The 19,126-nt window shown below is 36.5% G+C and overlaps 2 protein-coding genes across 3 annotated transcripts; one reads left to right on the forward strand and one right to left on the reverse strand.

Moving 5' to 3' along the window:
• The first annotated feature begins 634 nt into the window (after positions 1–634).
• LOC107863245 (short-chain dehydrogenase TIC 32, chloroplastic) lies at positions 635–7,834 on the forward strand. The gene is made up of 8 exons (XM_016709076.2): positions 635–903; positions 1,701–1,932; positions 3,743–3,822; positions 4,414–4,567; positions 5,091–5,169; positions 5,808–5,892; positions 6,816–6,862; positions 7,469–7,834. Exons 1-8 carry the CDS (start codon positions 798–800, stop codon positions 7,625–7,627), a joined length of 942 nt encoding a protein of 313 aa, XP_016564562.1. The 5' UTR covers positions 635–797; the 3' UTR covers positions 7,628–7,834.
• Positions 7,835–8,414: 580 nt separating this feature from the next.
• LOC107863244 (mitogen-activated protein kinase kinase kinase YODA) lies at positions 8,415–18,199 on the reverse strand. 2 transcript variants are annotated; one of them, XM_016709075.2, is made up of 12 exons: positions 17,901–18,199; positions 15,977–16,615; positions 15,043–15,780; positions 14,821–14,908; positions 14,577–14,639; positions 14,203–14,363; positions 14,031–14,106; positions 13,638–13,697; positions 13,437–13,544; positions 13,023–13,262; positions 9,682–9,773; positions 8,415–9,522 (listed from the first exon to the last, which is right to left on the reverse strand). In XM_016709075.2, the coding sequence occupies exons 2-12, from the start codon at positions 16,525–16,527 to the stop codon at positions 9,030–9,032; spliced, it is 2,670 nt and encodes an 889-aa protein (XP_016564561.1). In that variant the 5' UTR covers positions 16,528–16,615; positions 17,901–18,199; the 3' UTR covers positions 8,415–9,029. The 2 variants fall into 2 exon arrangements, with proteins under 2 accessions (XP_016564561.1, XP_047265343.1); XM_047409387.1 differs by lacking the exon at positions 17,901–18,199 and adding an exon at positions 16,795–16,895.
• Positions 18,200–19,126: the final 927 nt, after the last annotated feature.

Genomic DNA, 19,126 nt, shown 5'->3' on the forward strand with positions numbered 1-19,126 from the left:
TGCATTTTTATGCAAATTTTCTTAAGACGGAATACATGCATGGGCCCCCTGAATTTGTTGAATTTTTTCATGTTGGCACCTCAATTAAGTCACGATCTTATTAAACCCCTGAATCTCTCATAAAGTGTACCTATTAAGCACTTTTTTAGAAAATCATAAAAAAAAACTGAAATACATATATATATTCTATACGCGGGTTACGTGATAAATACACTAATAGATAAAGACAATTGATTTTTGCTCACAAATAACCAAAAAAAACAAAACTTTTGAGCTAAATTTTTTTTCAAGGAAAAAATCTTAATCTCTATACATCTTCTTATCCAGAAAAAAACCTTTATTTCTTTAACAGCAAAACCCCTAATCTATATACAATTCTCTTGATTTCATAAACTTTTTTCGCCCAGAAAATAATATTCATATTTTTATAAAAAAAAATTTGTATGAATTTTTAAAAAATAAAAATATGATGATTTAAAGAAGTATAAAAAAAATTAATGATGGCAAGATATAATAAATATTTTAAAAATTTAATTAGAATAAAAAAGAAATATGATTATTGTTCAAATTTGAGAGGGAGTTTGTTTTTTTTTTTTTTTTAGATAAAGTTGGGAAGGAAAAAGATTTTCGGGCAATATTAACTATTTCCCAGTTGAGGACATATTTAGCCCTTCTCCTTTGAAAAATAACCAAAAGGAAAAACAAAAGAAAGGTAAATAGAGGCCAAAGAGTTGTAGCTTTGAGAAAGAAGGAGGACGCAGCAGCAGCATATATATATATGTGTGTGTGTGTGAATAATGTGGGTTTTTAGCAAAAAGGGTCCTTCTGGATTCTCAGCAAACTCAACTGCTGAAGAAGTTACCCATGGAATTGATGGCTCTGCTCTTACTGCCATTGTTACAGGTTACTATCTCTTAATTTCAAATAGTGAATTTTACCTGCCCAATTTTTATTAGTAATATTTTTTCTATAGTTTCTTGGTTTAGTATTATAATAGATTTTGCATTAATGCAATTCTGATTTCTGGTTTTCTTGATGAATCAGAATTAAGGCAAAAGGTGCAATTTTTGCCTCAACTCTTCAGGCCACTCATAATAGGAACTGGGATTAGTGGTGTCAACGTACCAAGAAATTAAGGGGATTCAACACATAGTATATATACATTTAAAAAAAAAGATTACTTCACCAGCCTACACAATGTAATTTGCCATGAAGCCTTCACACATGTCATCCCTGTTGGCATCTAAATTCCTTTTGAAATGAATTCATGTATCCCAGGGTGGAGTTAGATAGGGCCGAGGGGTTCATTCGATTCGCATCCCCTTCAGTGGAAAATTATATAATTTTAGTGATATATAAGCAAATGTTGAACCCTTTCGACTTCTTAGTAAATTTACTTCTTCATATTTGGAACCCTTTAGCGAAAATGCATGTATCCTATACTTCCTCAGTTGTGTATGCCATAAAGAAGAACTAGACTTGTTAATTTGCACGAATTTTATATGATCCTATGGAATGAAAAGAATCCAAATAGACCAGAATGTGTATGAAGGATTCATTTATCTCACCTCAACAATTCAACTGGTTTGGGATTGAGGCATAGATGTTGTAGTATTTGAAAATGACAGTTTGTCAGTGCTCTCTGTCTTTGTGGAGACGTGCTACTATTTATACACTTTTACATCCATCCCGGTAAACAGGAGCATCAAGTGGAATTGGTGCGGAAACTGCACGTGTTCTTACATTGCGAGGTGTGCATGTAATTATGGGAGTCAGGAATATCTCTGCTGGAAAACAGGTTAAAGAGGCAATAATTAAAGATGTACCGCAAGCTAAAATTGATGCCTTGGAGTTGGATCTCAGTTCGCTTTCATCAGTGAGGAATTTTGCATCAAATTACAATTCTTTAGGCCTTCCTCTAAACCTGCTTATGTAAGATGAAAATGGATTACGGTAGACTTCTCTTGCTTTAGTTGTCTTCTATACTCTTCCATGAAAATTCATAGCAGAACAATTTCTAGTATTTCTAAGTGTGCTTTCTTTTCATGATTTAAAGTTAATTAAGCCGTATTAGGCGTACTTCATAGGATACTATGACCTCTTCACTAGTTCAACTAGGAGACAGTAATAGGTCAGGGTGGAAGTATGCTAACTACAGATGCTGAGAGGGTTAAATCACCGTGTTTAATTTGAAGTCTCCAAAAACGAGAATCCTGTACTAGAGAAAGTACACATATCCGCTATGAGTCTTATGCACAATTCTATCCCTAAGTTCTCGTAAAAGGTGTGGTGGCCAGGCATAAACTATATATGTATTTCTGTAAACAATGTAAAAAGAAAAAGTTAAGAAGTTAAAAAGACGTCAAGGTTAGCTAAAGGTTGTTATTTGTTCGTTCTCAAACACTGCGTGCTCCAGGCCTATGTTATTAGGTAACCTAATCTAAAAGTTGACATAGAATGTCTTGAGTGATTAGAAAAGTGTAGAAATGAGATTACTAATACATTAAGCTTTAAAATATATTCTATACAAATTCTAAGTCAAAGCAACTAAACGTTAGACTAAATTGAATAGGTGAGTCTATAAATATTAGCTAGAACATGATGCAGCTTCAACTTATCTCGGACGTGACCTCAGATAGGAGGTTATGGAGGACACGAAGTGGGGTATAAGGTTAGTTAGATAGTTAAGTATTGTCTTGCTTATCATTCCATACTACTGGTCACAATATTACTCTTGTAGTTTCTTGTCCTTTGAGTTCGTTTACTAGCTATTTTTTTTTGTACTTCGATCATCTTGCTATGATTACTGTTTAGGATGATTTGTCAAGTTATCAATAATATTTTACCATAACTTCTTCGTTTCCGCTATTTCTCTTCTTTATTACATTGGACTATACATTTTCTTGAGGTGAGGGTCTATCAGAAACAGCCTCTCTACCTCCAAGGAGGGGTAAGGTTAAGGTCTACCCTCCCCAGACCTCACTTTGTGGGCTACACTGAGTATGTTGTTGCTGTTGTTTGAATCAATAAATATTGTAGGAAGCATCTTTGATGAATTGTAATTCCTTATTTGAATGTGACATATTGCACTTATTTGGTTTATCTCCGGAGTTTTCCTTCTCTGCTGTACATGTGATAGGTTTTTCGCTATGGTGTCAATATAACTATGAAGATCACTCTTTCATATTTCAATCATACTCCACGATTCAGACAATACAAAATTAACATTCTGTTTTTTAAAAATGAGCAATTTATATTATTATGTACGATGTAATGCGACCTTTTGGACAGTTTCAGGCTCTCTTTCATGTTCCATCACAAGATTCAGACAATACAAGAATAAAATTATTGAAACTTAGAAATTTAATGTAATCAGTGATACTAATTTCTGACATCAGTCTTTGATATTAGAAATTAGTTCACTTCTATCGACAACCCCTAATTATTATTTTAATTGGCTCAAGAAGGGATAATTCGATCATAGGTAATAATAGTTGCATGTCCTTTTTACTTTATAATACTTAAAAAGGCGACAGACTGAATCCAAGGCTATTCAAGTTTGGTTGCTGATATGGTGAAGTTCAGTGTTTCTGGTAAATAAACTAAGGTAATATTATTTGAGCCTTCCTTCCACCGCCATTAGGATGAACAGAACTTGCATTCATATTCATGGTACTTGTGTTTTAACTTGCTTTTACGCTGACTCACGAGCACAAAAGTAACTAATTAATTGCTATCTAAGAAACAATGCAGGAATCATGGCAACCCCATTCACACTTTCCAAGGATAATATTGAGCTGCAATTTGCAACAAACCATGTTGGTAAGATATACGACATTTCCTACTACTTAACAGTGAAACGAACTAGTCAATGAAAATGAAATAGGACTGAGTGTTTTCTATGGAGATGATAGGATGATAGGTTAAGACAAATATTTCACCCTTGGACCTTAACACTAGAATTATGAGGTCATTTTTCTTGTTTAAGTGGTTATCGTGTAACATCCTATGTCCTGCTTGTTAGACCAAATGTGATGGTCAGTTCATTGTTTGCTTAACTTGGATGATTACCTTGTGTTAAAGCCAAATTGGCACAGTTTATGTTCACATTGTTACTCCCTTGTCTTTAGAGTTCATAGTCCTTAGTTTGTGAGGTTGTGTGTTCCTAGATTTTTGCATAACTTTATGACATTTGTAGTTAAGTAATATTTAATGTGGCATCCCAGTTGGTGCTGTTAGTGTTGAATGCTAATCGTTTATTGTCATAGTCCTCCTTCATTTGGTAAGGTTCTATATTTTTAGATTTCTGCATAACTTAATAACATCTTGTGTGTGCAAATTATGTTTTTGGTGAGATTGAAGTCAAATTGCATCACTCTTAAAGGATGATTCACAGAGAACATTTTATTCCAGGCCACTTCCTTTTGACAAAGTTACTGCTGGACACCATGAAAAGAACGGCTTGTCAGAGTAAAAAAGAAGGGAGGATTGTTAATGTCTCCTCACGTCGCCACAAATTTTCTTACCATGAAGGGATTCGGTTTGACAAGATTAATGATCAATCAGGGTGAACATGCTATAGTCTGATATATCTTTGAGTGCTAATTCTTAGTTGTGGAGTCGTTGATTTCTTTCGTAAAAATTTGGCTAGTGTATCTATTAGTGTCCCTCAATGGGGAAGATTATACACTGCACAAAGTATAGTAAAGAACTAAGCTCAAGGAATTTATCTTTACGATTCTCCCAATCTTTTCTCTCATTAGGACTGAGCATCTGTGAGAAACAGGCCCTAATTTCCTTCTTGTCTTATGATTGACCATGTTGGAATGAAAAACAATATTATAACTGTGCTACTTCCCTGACTATTAGAAAATTTTTATTCCCTACACAAATTTAAAATTTTGGAAAATAATTGTCCCCAGTTCTCAGTGCTGGGAGGGACAAATATGTTTTAGCCAAAGTAATTGATCATTTATGTGCCAGTCATACGGAGTAATTATTTATATTGTTTCCTGAAAATAGATGAAATGTGCTTATGTCTAGAAAAGGTTGTCAAAGGGCTTTGTCTTATGTGGACGAATGATCCTCAGGTATAATGGTCTGTCCGCATATGGTCAGTCAAAGCTTGCTAATGTGCTACATGCTAATGAACTTGCTAAACATCTGAAGGTACACTCTGATCAAGCAAACAGTTTAACGTGTTTGAAGATAGAATTTTTCTGATACATTTTGTAAAAGTATTCTACCAGACTATACAGGTATGCCATTTAAATATGTCAAATTTGAGATAATCATCCCTGACCTAGTAACTGCAAATAGATTTACCATGAAAACTGGAACCTCCTCAACTGTAGATATTTCCTGGAGTACACTGAGGAATGTAAGTGGCATACCTTTATGGTAGAAGTGTTTCTTTGTACTTGCTGCTAAACAAATACTTAAAACAAAACCTATAAATTTCAGCATTTGCTACAAATGTTTTCGGGGAATCATCACTCCATTACAGTGCCTGTGAATATGATATTGCATTCTCCACTTTTTGAGTTGCATTTGATCTTACAAACAATAAAGTCCCGTACTCTTAGAATAAACATTGGCATAAGTTGCTCCCTCCTCTTTTCTGATAGTCGTGAAGTAGTTATATTAAATCATCTCTTTAACTAATATTACCGAGCTTACAGAACCTTTTGGTACCTTGCTTCACAATGGTTTCTAGTATATGTAGACGATAAGCTCATTATCCATTTTAAGATAATAATGTGGACATTTACTCAAGGAAAAATAATGTGGTCATTTTCTTGAAAAAGGGTGAGGGCATGGAGATTACGGCGAATTCGGTTCATCCAGGAGCCATTGCCTCCAACCTTTTCCGTCAGCACAGCATTATCAGTGGTAATCTCTTTGACTTCTGAGTCATGTGTTCTGCCTATCTCTGCATGGGTGCTACCTATAAAGCTCAACTGGATGGTATACTCTTGATTTCTTGCATTGTGCTGTTGCTTCATGACTTTATAGGTGAGGAATTAAGTTTAAGTTTGCTGGTGTAAGAATGATCCACACCAGCCAGATGACGCTCCCTTGAGCTTGTAAGCATCTAATGAGCCAAATATGATTTGAAACCCTTGTAAAACTGTCCATCTTGGGTCTTCTCAGTGGTTCTGAGAATGTGTTGCTTATGTCTTGTTCTTTACTAACGCTTGTGATTCGTGAACTTGGTACTTACATTTGATGGAAGCTAGATGATCGAGTCATTTCCTTTTTATAAGCTCTTGATGTTGACTGCATGCTTATTTATCTTTCATCTATCTTATTACTGCTCAAAAATGCTCTTCGAGGGGATTCTGAAATTAATATAGGATCGTCTCTCAGATCTTTTGTGCCATGATGTACTCCGGGTTCTCCACTGTAAGTAACCAATAAGTACTAAGAAATGAATTTTATGAATTAAATATAGTGCAGGGCAATAATTTTCATTTATCTTTTAACTAGAAAGTTTCCCCCTTTAGAGTACCTTACTGTTTCTTGGTATCTTGGTCAAAAGAAAATTAAAAAAAAAATAGAGTACCTTGCTGATTTTCCATAGTTGCAGTGCAACCAAGTATCAACTTATAAGGTACCATGTTAGTCCTGGTAGCTGATGGATGATGAAAACACATTTTCGCCTTTCCAAATTCGACGGATATACAATTTTAGAGAAATATAATCAAGATGTATATCATTACAGAAAACTAACTGGATATCTGCTATTTTGTTTATGACTTTTATAAACAATGGCTTTGAATGCTTAATCCACTGCCCTTTTCGATGTGATGCAGGCATTGTTAATGTCATTGGCAAGCATGTGATGAAAAATGTGCAGCAGGTAATTGTAGTCCTATTAATATCTTTTGTTTTAGACTGTAGCCAGAAGAATCTTTAACAAATGCACAAGGGCAATGGAAATCTGCGAAATGAGACATCTAAAGATATGTGATTTCTAGAACTTGAATTTATCATTGAAATCATGATTCATGGATCATATTACTTTTCCTGGAACAAACCGTCTGGTTGGATTAAGACTATAACTCCAGATGTTATGCAACGAACCCTTCTTCTGAAGATTATCAATGAGTAGTGAGTTTTATCATCCTTTTTTCTTTTTTTTAGAAAGTAGAGTACCTTCGTCGGTCCTTTCTTTTCTCTGCTTATACTGTTATAGCTTCAATTTTGCGATCTTATGAAAGCAGCTAGCAAATTACACTTTGGACTTTGTGACTGTGAGGGCCGAGGGAATGAGATCTCTTAGACACGTATGAATAGGTTATGATGAATTGAAGTTTCAGAAGCCAAAGAGATGTGGAGACGAGAATAAACATAAATAGTCCTTACTTTTGGCTATTCCGTTGATGCACCTCTTTCAGTTTCGTAGGCAAAAAATGTTGTCTGCATAAGTCTATTTATCTATTTGCTGACGTGAAAGTGGTTTCAGGGAGCTGCAACAACATGCTATGTGGCTTTGCATACTGATGTTAAAGGTGTAAGTGGCAAATATTTTGCGGACTGCAATACAGCTGAGACGAGCCCCCAAGCTAACGATGCTGAATTGGCAAAAAGATTGTGGGACTTTACCATGAGTTTAGTTGACTAGCACAGTGGACCCTTGCCCTTTGTGTAAAGAGGGTCCTTTTATTCTGTGCTGTGTATCTTGTGGTTTTGTAACACTGGCAATCTGAAACCAAGGCCTTGAGCTCATCCCATGGTGTGCATTGCGAACATATATTCTCTTTTTAATGATTTGAAACCCACTAAAGAAGTCACTTAATAGTATTAGACTATTAGTGAAGTGGTTATCTTACTGAAAGGCCCTTTAATATGTGCATAAGAAAATGTAAACTAGTTTTTAGAAATTTGTTCCAACATTTGTTAGATAATGGTAATTTTGAAGACAAATGCAATACCTTCTTGATTTCTAAAAAGTCAAATATCACTTGAAAGGGCATTGAGGGAGTGATAGTAAGGAATTTTAGAGGACCCATAGTGAATTTGCCTTTACCCGTGTACACTCAAATACCATACTTGTAGTCTGCATAGAATAGAACTGTGACTTGCACCAGGTGACCAGCATGGCCTGCCACCATGTCTAATGGTGTATCCATGGCACTTGACTTGGCCAGCTTAATCTAGTTGACAACTCTTGACTTGACCACACATTTAAACGACTTTTAAATTACGACATACTTGAAGTTTGACCCAGTTAGACCCCAGTAGCAGTCAACAACACAGTGAAATTCTGAGGTCCAGAGGATAAGAATATAGTGTACGCAGACCTTACTACTGCCTCGTGGAGGTAGAGAGCCATCTCCAAAGACCCTCGGCTCAAGTTTAGCAGTCCCAAATACAAAGGAGTGACACCGTTAGCAGTCAAAGACAAAATCTTGATAAGAAATGTGCTGTCATCTCTGATTTTGTTTAATCAGCAATATTTTCAGTTCATTGTTACTGTACAGCAACCCCAACCTCCTGCCCCAGAAGGGGAGAAGAGGAGGAAGATGAAGGGCCCTAATCCTATTTAATTTCCACGCTTGCTTCTTTTGTTCTCTCTTCTATGGGACAGGATAAATATACAAGTTTGGTACCACAAATGTCATGTTGAAGGATCAGCTATACATTGAATCATTTGAAGCTAAGCTTCCACGAGCAAATGACTTCTTTCAAGGCTCCGATTCGGTTACCAAATCCCGATCTTAGGCACTCTTTAACATTTTACAAACTGCTTCACTGTCCACAAATGCTACAACAAGGATGTCAAAAGATTCACTGGGTAGTAAGCTTCATCTTTGTGACACTAGACGTGGGCGGAGGTAATAAGATCAGCTGATTGATATCATCAATGGATAAAGTTTTGCTCAAGATGCTGTTTTATTTCGTAGTTCCCCCGGTGGATCCTTATTGTGCAAATCAGCTTCCTTCAAAGTTACCAAGATACAGTGATAGTAAACAATGAAACTGTAAAGTTTCCCGTGAATGTTGCATCCGACAAAAAAAAAAAATCATGCTTCGCCTGTGCGAGCTTCCAAAGGAGGGCAAGGGTTTAGATCTAGAGAAGGAACCAATTTCACATGATCCCTTAAGAGTTGCTGAGACACCCGATTGGCCAGCACCGACTGCCCATCATAAAGCTCTCCTGGCCTTCCGAATTGCTTTCCAAGAGCATCATTTTGAGAGGATGCCAATTCCCGGAAAGCATGAGATCCTGATGGTGGCCCTCGTAAAACATCAGGATCCCAGTAAGAAGTGCCATTCATATACGGGCTCTGTGGAAGTGGTGCTGCCTCCAGTAAGTAAACTGACTGATTAAGGTGATGAAATGGAATAGCACCAGTCCCTCCAGAGAGTGGTGTTGATGAGCCAGACATGGTGATAGGACTTGATATTGGTGATGGAGACAGCCTCCCATTTAGGTGTTGAGGTGACCTTGGATGTAAAAGAGGGCTACCGATTGGCGAGACAGGGCATGATATGTTTCTTGCAATGTGGATGTCACTGGAGATCACAGAAGAATATCAGTGATCACAAAATATCGAATACATTATTCTCTAGTACATTCAGAATAAAAATTGGAATAGCAACTGCTCTCTTATGCAAGCTTCTCAATTAAAAATTAGAGAATTCAAGAAATATAAAATGATCAAGAGAAAGGACCTGCAGTGAAAATTAGATTTTGACACTCTGGATGAGTGGATTGCAAGTCTTTCTGATTCTGATGTAGGGATATTCCTTGCCTGTCCAATGCCCTAAGATTCATAAAGAACACACCGGTAAGATTAAGCCATGCCACAGAAGTCCAAGATGGAGATCTATAATGTTTATTACGTCCTACTGCAAATTTTTTGCTTGGAATTACAATTCTACTGCAATATTACTTGGCATGTTTGCTTTTTGCGCAACTCTTAAGGAGAAATTGATAAGGGTTGCAAATTGACTAATATAACCTTATTTAGTGGGAGTTTGGCCATGAAAACTAAAAATTTTAAAGTTTGAGCTGAAGTTGGAGTTGGAATTGTGTTTGTCCATGAATATATTTGAAGTTGTTTTTGAATTTTTGTGAGAGAAAGAAGATGGAAAAAAGTGAAAACATCTTTGTCTTGTTTTCACTTCTCCAAATACAACTCCTAGTTGTATTTGAAATTTTCGTGGCCAAACATCAACTTGGAGTTGTATTTGGCATAAAGTGAAAAACATCTTTGTCTTGTTTTCGCTCTACCGAAAAAGCAAAGTGAAAAACTTTACCGAAAAAGTGAAAAGAGTCTCATGGCCAAACAGGCCCTTAATCTTTGATTAGATGAATCTTCTTCCAATAATATAGGTATAGTTGGAGGAAAATGCTTAATTATCTCTTGAATTCTTAAATATGCCAACTATTTTGAGACGAAATCTTTTAGCAAACATGCAAGTAATTTGAGACGGAGGGAGTATGAGTTAGTTTGACTTGACACAGAGTTTAAGAAAGAAATAAAGACTTTTGAAACTTGTGGTATAAAATAAGTCATAGGTGTTTGTGTGGCTATAAAATAGACACTTTAAAGTTAAATTGTTACTATAGAAATGCGTCATTCTTTTTGGGACTGACAAAGGAAAATGAGTCACATAAATTGGGACCGAGGGAGTAGTAATTAATCTTTTGCTCTCCCTTTCTATAGGGGATGTGCTTTAGTCCCATCTCTTTTAGATATTCCAAGACGGGACTAATGAAGAAGACATGCTCCATACTGGTGCTAGAACAAAGATATGAATAGTTAATAATACATCTAGATAGTGACAGCATTAAAATATGCATCGCCATCTCAGATATCCAGCACCATGAGCATTCTCCGTCTAAATCTCCTTTAAGTGGTTGATATTATCCTCCTGGACCAGAACTTCTTGTTTCCGAATTCAGAGCTATCAAAACTAGTCAATTTTCATCTTTTTAACCATAAAAGTTCACTTCTCTCAGAGCGGATCCAGGATTTGAACATTTTGGGTTTGAGTTCGGGATTCTACCACAGCCCATTTGATTTACTGCATTCAAAATCTATTAGTTGCAACTATTTAGTGGATATCTAAACATATTTATAGGGTTTGATTAAAGCTACTGGGTTTTGGATGAACTAATAAGTTACTCATCAGATCTTCCCTGCTTACCCTGTAATGAATCAAGAAGCTAAAAGCAAGTCCATTTCTCTTCCTTTTTTTTAAGTGGTAGTAGTTCACTTAGACTTTCTTTACTCCAAGGGGTGAAGTTTCTTATTATGTTAAGACCAAGAAGCTAACAAGAACTAAGCTCACGCAACTCACTTGAAGCTGAATACTATAAATGACATCAGGGCAAGCAAATTGCACCTTCAAAGAAAGCAAAGACGAAAAAGATGGCATTCTAACATGAGAAACATGAATGCTTATAAGAAGGCACATACACAGATATCATGTTACCCTCTTTGCTTTCAATTTAAAACAGGGTGGAGAAAAAGGGAGTGCAAAATTATGTCTTTGGCCTAACTCAACCAAAAAGCTAGCTCATGAAGGAAGGGGATTCTCCAAGTCCATATAAGGAGACCAATTACCCATTCCTTTTCCGATGTGAGACTTCTAACACTCCCCTGCACGGCCAGGCCTCATTATATGGAGTGTGGACAGTATAATATGTGGGCACAATATCGGTGAACAAAGAATTGGAATGGGCCTGGCTCTAATACCATGTAAAATTAGGTCTTGGGGCTACCTCACACCCCGAAAGCTAGCTCAAAGGGAGGAGGATTGCCCAAGCCTTGTAAAGAGACCACCCATCTCATTAACCACCAATGTGGGGACTTTTTTCAATCTTCAACATCCCACCTAACGCCCAAGACTGGATATCTAATGCGTGGGCAATTTTTTAATTTGGCGGCCCAACATTGAGTGAGATGGGTCTTGCTCTGATACCATGTGAGGAAATATAAGAGAAGAATACTATTGAATTGATGTTATTACATTATTACAAGGAACCCTATTATATAGACACTAAATTCCAATCCTTTTTCGAGTAGGAACTACATTAAAATCCTTTTCCAACTAGGATTCTATATACTATTCCTATTCCTACTCCAATCCTTACCGGGAGGATGATATCAGCATGACTAAACTTAAAGTTTACTTGGCCATCCAAATAAATCTAGCTCCTTAATTTCATGAAAAGAAGCAGCTTTAAGCCACAGGACAGAACTCAATACTACTTGTCAGCTAGTGGAAAGTTTCTTAAGGTTCCTTTTTTGGAATGAACTTGTCTTGGTAATTTCCTTTTGACTCTTTTTAAGTATTTCTGATAGTTAAAAGATTCATATCAAAAAAGGAAAAATCTCGCAGCTCCAAACAAGTAAAAAACGATAAGGGGAACTACTTGATGTAGAAAAATATGTCCATTATAGTAAAAACCCATTCCCGAGAACCCCCTTGTGCAACCACACTGGGTATGTTGTTTATAGTAAGAACCCATCCCTAACCCTAGCCAGGAACTATTGAGAATAAGCTACAAACTCCAGTACACAAATTATATATAACACGTCAAACAATATAAAACCTTGACCATATTTACATCAGTTATATATATTTACTTCTCCGGAAGAAACGAGCCATTTTTAGAACTAACCACTCCGTGAATCATATGCGGCAAGGTCATAGAACTGAATTTACATATTCCAGTACATTATTACCGACATTTGCGCTGGTACTGTATGAGCTTCAGATATACTTGAACCAATCTTAACCAGGAAAAAACCTTAGGAATATATGAATCAACAGATTTCTAATAAACAAAGCCCCGTTCTTGGATATATGTAACCAATCAGTTAATTTTGACAAAACTACTTGCTGATCCAAAATCATTTTATGGATACAGAAGAATAATGTGCCAGTGTACTTTTATCAGTAGCATCAGCACAGCCTTCTTGTTTATGAAAAGAAAGAAAAAGGACTTCCAATGTCTTAACAACAGAGAGAAAAGAAGACCTATACAAACAGAAGCATACCAGAGATTTTACGCCATTTGCTCCTGCACATGGAGGATCCAAAGGTGCAGGAGAAACATTTGGCTTCTCCAGAGTTGCAGCATTCTTCACAAAAGGATGCTCCAATAGCTGAGCAGCAGTAGGACGATGACGGGGCTCACGCTGCAAGCACTTCCTCACAAAATCTTTTGCTTCATCTGAGAGCTGTTCTGGTATAGCTGGGAGCTCTTTACTATTTCCAATCTTAAACATAGCTGCAACCTTCGAGCCAGAAGACATCAAACACCACATATTATAAGTCAAGGGAATGAACTGGCATTGCACAACTTGCAATCTCAAGCCAAATTATGGCTAAACATTAATCTACACAAAAATTGCAGAAAGAAAACCAAGCAGGAAATGCTCAAATAATGGTCTCTCAACCAAATTACTCACCCCTTCATACTGGCTCCAAGGAGGCTTTGATGTAGCCATTTCTAAGACGGTGCATCCAAGACTCCATATATCAACCGCAAGGTTGCAGCCACTAGAATTCTTTATAACCTGAAACAGCAGCAAAGAGGCACTTTGGAGTCAAGCTATAAGTAAGCAGGGCACACAAAAAACTTTTAAATGCTGCCCAAATCGAATCCTGACCTCAGGGGCCATCCAGTAAGGGCTTCCCTTGAGTGATAATGGACATGATTGACCTGTAATCTGCAAATTTGTGATTGAAAAATTAAAGAAATGGGTCTCAGCCTGAAGAGCACACCTACAGAGGGAGAAGTATACTAGATGGTACAGGGTTGACAATAACACAAAAGGCATTACTTAATGGATTAAATTCTGTATTTATCAATTACCACTTCAAAAGAAAGGAAGAAGGCAGATTATTAGAATAAGATTCCATTCCGGCAGCAATATTATTGAGATGAAAAAGCAGATTTGGAAGGGGGAAAAGGACATTGGTATCCCCAATTGATAATTTCATTCAGCAGTCGAGGTTCATCTAACAATGTAACGCCCTTAGAAGTCTCTGTGTAAGCTTACATGTTTTGCCATTCCAAAGTCTGCTAGCTTTATGCGCCCATTTGGATCAACAAGAATATTTGCTCCTTTAATATCTCTGCGGAAAAGTAGAGTTGTATCAGCGAACGCAGGTAAAGATTGCTAAAAGAATGATACTTTACATAAATTATTTAACCCAAAAAAACATTATTACCTATGCACTGTGTTTTTAGCATGTAAATATGCAAGCCCTGATAAGATTTGTTGAGTATAACTACGGATCGCTGCTTCTCCAAATGCACCATATTCTTGTAAAAGCTTATAAATGGACCCGCCCGATACATATTCCAAGTAGATATATAGTTTATCGCCAACCTGTTTGAGGAAATATAATTCAGAAGAAATGACAGCTCAAAAACATGACAAACTTTAGCAAACAAAAGTACATGGCTCTCATATGATAAGGTTTTTAATCATTCCCCACTCAGATCGGATCTAAAATTCGGAGTGCTACTATTTTGACCAAATTATTGAATTAAAATATAAAGATCTTAATTGATAAGGCAGCTAACTTTGTTTGAAGCTCACCGTTTCTGTACCGTAGTACTGAACAATGTTTGGATGCCTTAATCGGCTTAACAATGCAATCTCCTGCAAAATACTTGAACATAAGAGCATACTCAAAAATGAAAACATATGAATATATCATGACTCATGAACCAACTCCTGTAAGTAGTCCACAAACATTTTTTCTTTTTTTGAGAATGAACAGCTCTAAGCAGTCTACAAACATTAAACCTTCAATAGACTGCTTCCTATAGGATAAACTTACTTGTGCCAACTGCTTTGCACTTTCCTTTGACTTTGCATCATCTGAAAATAATGTAACCTCCTTCATTGCACACATTTCACCGCTATCACTGCAAAATAGACAATTCCAGGTATTAAACAAACCATCAAGCTGTCAATCTTTGAATAGGACATGCCAATGTGCACGCATAAGTAACATGTTGGATTTGTATATACTTCAAAAGGCCATGGTCAATGAATTTACCTATTAAAACCAACATAAACGTGTCCAAATGTGCCTCTTCCCAGCAACTTTCCCTTTTTCCAACGAGAGCCGGGGCTAGCAAGGTTCTCGGCTCTACCTGGACTTCGGGGCACCGAGGGAGATGTTGCAACTGAATTGGAATGTGAAAAAGGCAAAGAGTTGGAGATTGTTAATGGAGGAAGGGGCAAAGGGTGACTTTGCAATCTTCCATCATCAGGCCAACTAGTCTGCAATTCAGAGGCTCCACCTATAGCCCTAGGATGAATTGGTGTGACAGCGCCACTGTGAATTCTTGAGCTAGGTCCTGGGCTTGTCATCCTAGGACTAGGAATAGGGGAGTATTCCGGACTTCCTCTACAAGGCTGCCAAAACAGTTGTCCAGACATATCTCCTCCCATTGAATTATGTCCAGAATTCTGACCAGACCCTGGGCTTGAACAATGTCCAGATCCAAGTGAAGGAAGATCTGGATAAGGCCTTCCGGCCCATAGAGTAGAACCAGTAACTTGCTCACTTCCAGCAGCTCTCATAGGACTTCTAGAAGGACTTGACATAGAACTATCAGGAGCACTGCAAAAGGCTCCAGGAGGAGGGACCTGTAGATTGGTCACATGACTACTTAAAGGCCGCCTTTTTGGCGATACAGACGAAACATTTCTACTTGGTGAAAGACTAATTGGTCTTGTTGTTTCTTTCGAGTTAATCTGTCCAACTGCAGATTGATCCTTAACAACCAAACTTCAAAACCAACAAGAAAAAGAAATGTGTCAATCAAGGTATTATAATTAGTTATCAAAAGAAAGCACCCATTTTTTTACAAGAAAAAACACAATGCAAAGCAACTAAGGGAAGCCAAAGGAAAGAGCTGATTTTTGAAAGAAAAGAATCCAAAATGACCAATTTTCTTCTGCATGACCTTCCTACATTTGCTAACCTGGAAGGGCTACCAGCAGCAGTCCTGCTCCCAGTTTCATAATCAGATGCAAGTGGACTACGTTGACGTGAATCAATAGGATCATCACTCTCAATAGAGCACTCGCTCGAAATAGATGCAAAGACAAGCTCTGCATCTGTATCTGCAGTTTCCAGTCTGTTCCTGATGCACGCAGGCTTGGGAAGAGGCAGAAACAAGGATGGCTTTGTGGCCTTTTCTACTTTGGACTTTGCTGAAGGACTGATTCCAGAGTCCGACCTACCTACATTTGCTGTACACAGACAGGGAAGTGGTAGTGGTTGGGCCAGAGGCCTTTCAGCAAAGCTTTGACATCTTGATACGTGTTTGGAAGGTGATGATGCTCTTGATTGTGCTTGGGACAGAGAACCCTTCTCAGAAGTAATGTCACTGCTATGCCTTCGAGAACCTCCTGATTTACCGGGAGATTTAACTTCAGCTGGACTTTTAAACTTGCGATGCCATGTATCAATAAAACTTTCTTTTGTTGCTTTCTTCTTAGCTTCTTTTGAAGATTTCCACCATGAAGGCATATTTCCTAGTGCTAAAGAATAGCAAAATCAATAAACAGCTAACTACAACATAATTTCCAAATATCCAGCCTTATGTTGCACAATAAACCTGCAAGCAAAAAAAGACAAGCATGTGTTACTTGGGGACAATGGAATCTTAATCTGTCGCTGTAATGCTTATGCCAAACTCTCCATATATTTGAAATGAAGATATCTGAAGATAAATATTACATAAAAATATATTCCAACACCGGCACGATGTTGATCCATCCCAGATAAACTACCCACCTTGCAGTGTCCCCCCACCCGAATGATCAGGGCAGTGGTTAAGCATCCCTAGAATGATCTTTCAGGATTGGTTATTGTTCGTCACCACGACCAAGGACATGCTTACAGAGTTACAAGTGACATAATCAGTCAACTTCATGATACAGCCATGGCAACCAATACTTATGTGAGTATATCCAAAAAAGAACATGTAGGAATCAATTAGACCAAAGTGGTTAAGAATCTGGACAGGCAGAACTACGATGAGAAGATCAAATCTTTTTTCACCTCCTTATTGGTTAGCGTAAGCACATCATTTACAGATAACTAAGCAATTTACAAGAAATTTCCTAGAAAGCCAATTAAACATTAATCAGCCATCAACACGAAATAGTACCCATGATCCACTTCAAAGAAATAACTCCGTTCAACAACAAAATACCCAGTGTAATCCAACAAGTAGGATTTGGGGAGCATAGGATGTACGCAAACCTTACCCATACCTCTGTAAGTTAGAGGCGCTGTTTCCGATAGAACCTCCGTTCAAATATTTTTTACAACAATTCTTTTTCCTTTCCAATAAGTCCTAACACCACTCTTGAAAGGGAGGAACCAAATTTTATTTGCCTTTTCCGTCTCTCAAAAATAAGTCCCCTCAGGCCTCATCCTGCTTCTACTACTCCTTTTTTTCCCCATTTCAAAGATTGAAAACTCTCCGGATACGGAAATTCCTCAGCTCATCCATGCCAAACACAACTAGTGAAACAAATTAGCACAAAACCTCTTATACCCAATCTTCTTCAAAACTCACAATAAAAAACACTACTTTATCATTTCTCTCCATCTCCCCGCGTTTACATCAAACCAATAAATACATAACATATCTCTTTTACATCATCCTCTCATTTCTCATCCATAGTTAGAATCAATGTTCCAATTTTCCAAGTAGTACATCAATCACCATAATTCATAACAACTCAATAAAAAACACCGACTTTCCACACAGATCTAAAACACTAACAATGCACTTAAACTAGCCCAAAAAAGAAAAAAAAACACAAATTAACATATATAAAATCCAAAACTTCCTAGAATAAAATCAAAGACAAAGATCACCAAAACTTCACCTGAAAATTTTATCTGCTTTCACATAGCGAGCCCAAACAGATTTGGCCTGACAGGTACTACAAGCTCAAATGAAAACCTAGATAAATCTCAGCTTCCTTGTTCCCCCGCTCAGAGAGACGGAGAAAACTAGAGAGAGAGAAGATGAAGAATTGGAGTTGGAGAAAAGTTATATATATGAAGAGATCGCGTAAGAATGGAGATGGAGCTGTTTGAGAGAGAGAGAGAGAGAGGAGAGTGAGAAGAGAAGCTAAGAGAGAGAAATAGAGTGGAGTGGAAATACAGTATACCTATATTTTCCTTAATTAATTAATTACTACTCCCTCCGTTTCATATTAATAGGTTTTTTAATAAAATATTTATTTTATTTTACTTATTCAGGTTCTAAAATTAAGAAAAATTTATTATATTTTATCAATATTGTTTCTATCATTAAATGACTATGTAAAGTATAAATATTTAAATTCATATTTTTAATGCATAATTACTAGGATTACTATAGTAAAATAAGTCTTAATTAAATATTTTTTTAATGAGTGTGCCAAATCAATAAGGATCAACTGAAATGAAATGGAGGGAGTAGTATTCTATTGCCTATATTTTCGAATTTTGTTTTTGTGATTTTGCATGTAATAGTTGTTCTTTTTTAATTTATTAATAGAATTGTTCGGACGATAAGCATACTACACGTTAATTTGCGTTATTAAAGAAGGATGAGAATTCTTAAAAAGAAATAAAAAGAAAATGAGTTTTTTTTTTTCTAGAGTGATAGTCGGAAGGAGATTTAGTAGCCGTTTGGTCATGAAAATTACTTTTTTTCATAGTTGGAATTGGAGTTGAAGATGAAGTTGGAGTTGTGTTTGGCCATGTCTTTTTGAACATTTTTTTTTTAGACTTTTGAAAAATTTTTTTTAAATATAATTTTATGTCCTCAACTTTTAAAAATTATCAAAATCACTCAACTACTAATTTACCGATTAACATACAACCAAATGTTGAGAAAATAATTTATATGTCTTCAATTGATAAAATAATTAACAACAAACTAATTATTATGATAGTTATTCTTCTAAAATTTGAATAAAAACATCACAAGCACAAGCTAAATAAGTTTATCTAACCATAATCAATTGAATAGAGAAAAAATATATTTTGATAAATATGATTGATAGATATAAATATATTTTATATATTCTTAAATTTGTTGATAAAAAATCTTAATTATTTT

The sequence above is a fragment of the Capsicum annuum genome, chromosome 3 (assembly GCF_002878395.1).
Source record: "Capsicum annuum cultivar UCD-10X-F1 chromosome 3, UCD10Xv1.1, whole genome shotgun sequence".
Lineage (NCBI taxonomy): Eukaryota > Viridiplantae > Streptophyta > Magnoliopsida > Solanales > Solanaceae > Capsicum > Capsicum annuum.

What these genes read in the sequence shown, in the direction of transcription:
- LOC107863245 (XM_016709076.2), top strand. Translation starts at nt 798, where the DNA reads ATGTGGGTTTTTAGCAAAAAGGGTCCTTCTGGATTCTCAGCAAACTCA. An exon ending in ATTTGCAACAAACCATGTTG is followed by an intron (nt 3,823 to 4,413) that starts GTAAGATATACG and finishes ATTTTATTCCAG; the next exon opens with GCCACTTCCTTTTGACAAAG. An exon ending in TGATGAAAAATGTGCAGCAG is followed by an intron (nt 6,863 to 7,468) that starts GTAATTGTAGTC and finishes AAGTGGTTTCAG; the next exon opens with GGAGCTGCAACAACATGCTA.
- LOC107863244 (XM_016709075.2), bottom strand. Translation starts at nt 16,527, where the DNA reads ATGCCTTCATGGTGGAAATCTTCAAAAGAAGCTAAGAAGAAAGCAACA. An exon ending in GCTAAAAACACAGTGCATAG is followed by an intron (nt 14,107 to 14,202) that starts GTAATAATGTTT and finishes ACTTTTCCGCAG; the next exon opens with AGATATTAAAGGAGCAAATA. An exon ending in CAAATGGCGTAAAATCTCTG is followed by an intron (nt 9,774 to 13,022) that starts GTATGCTTCTGT and finishes TATGAATCTTAG; the next exon opens with GGCATTGGACAGGCAAGGAA.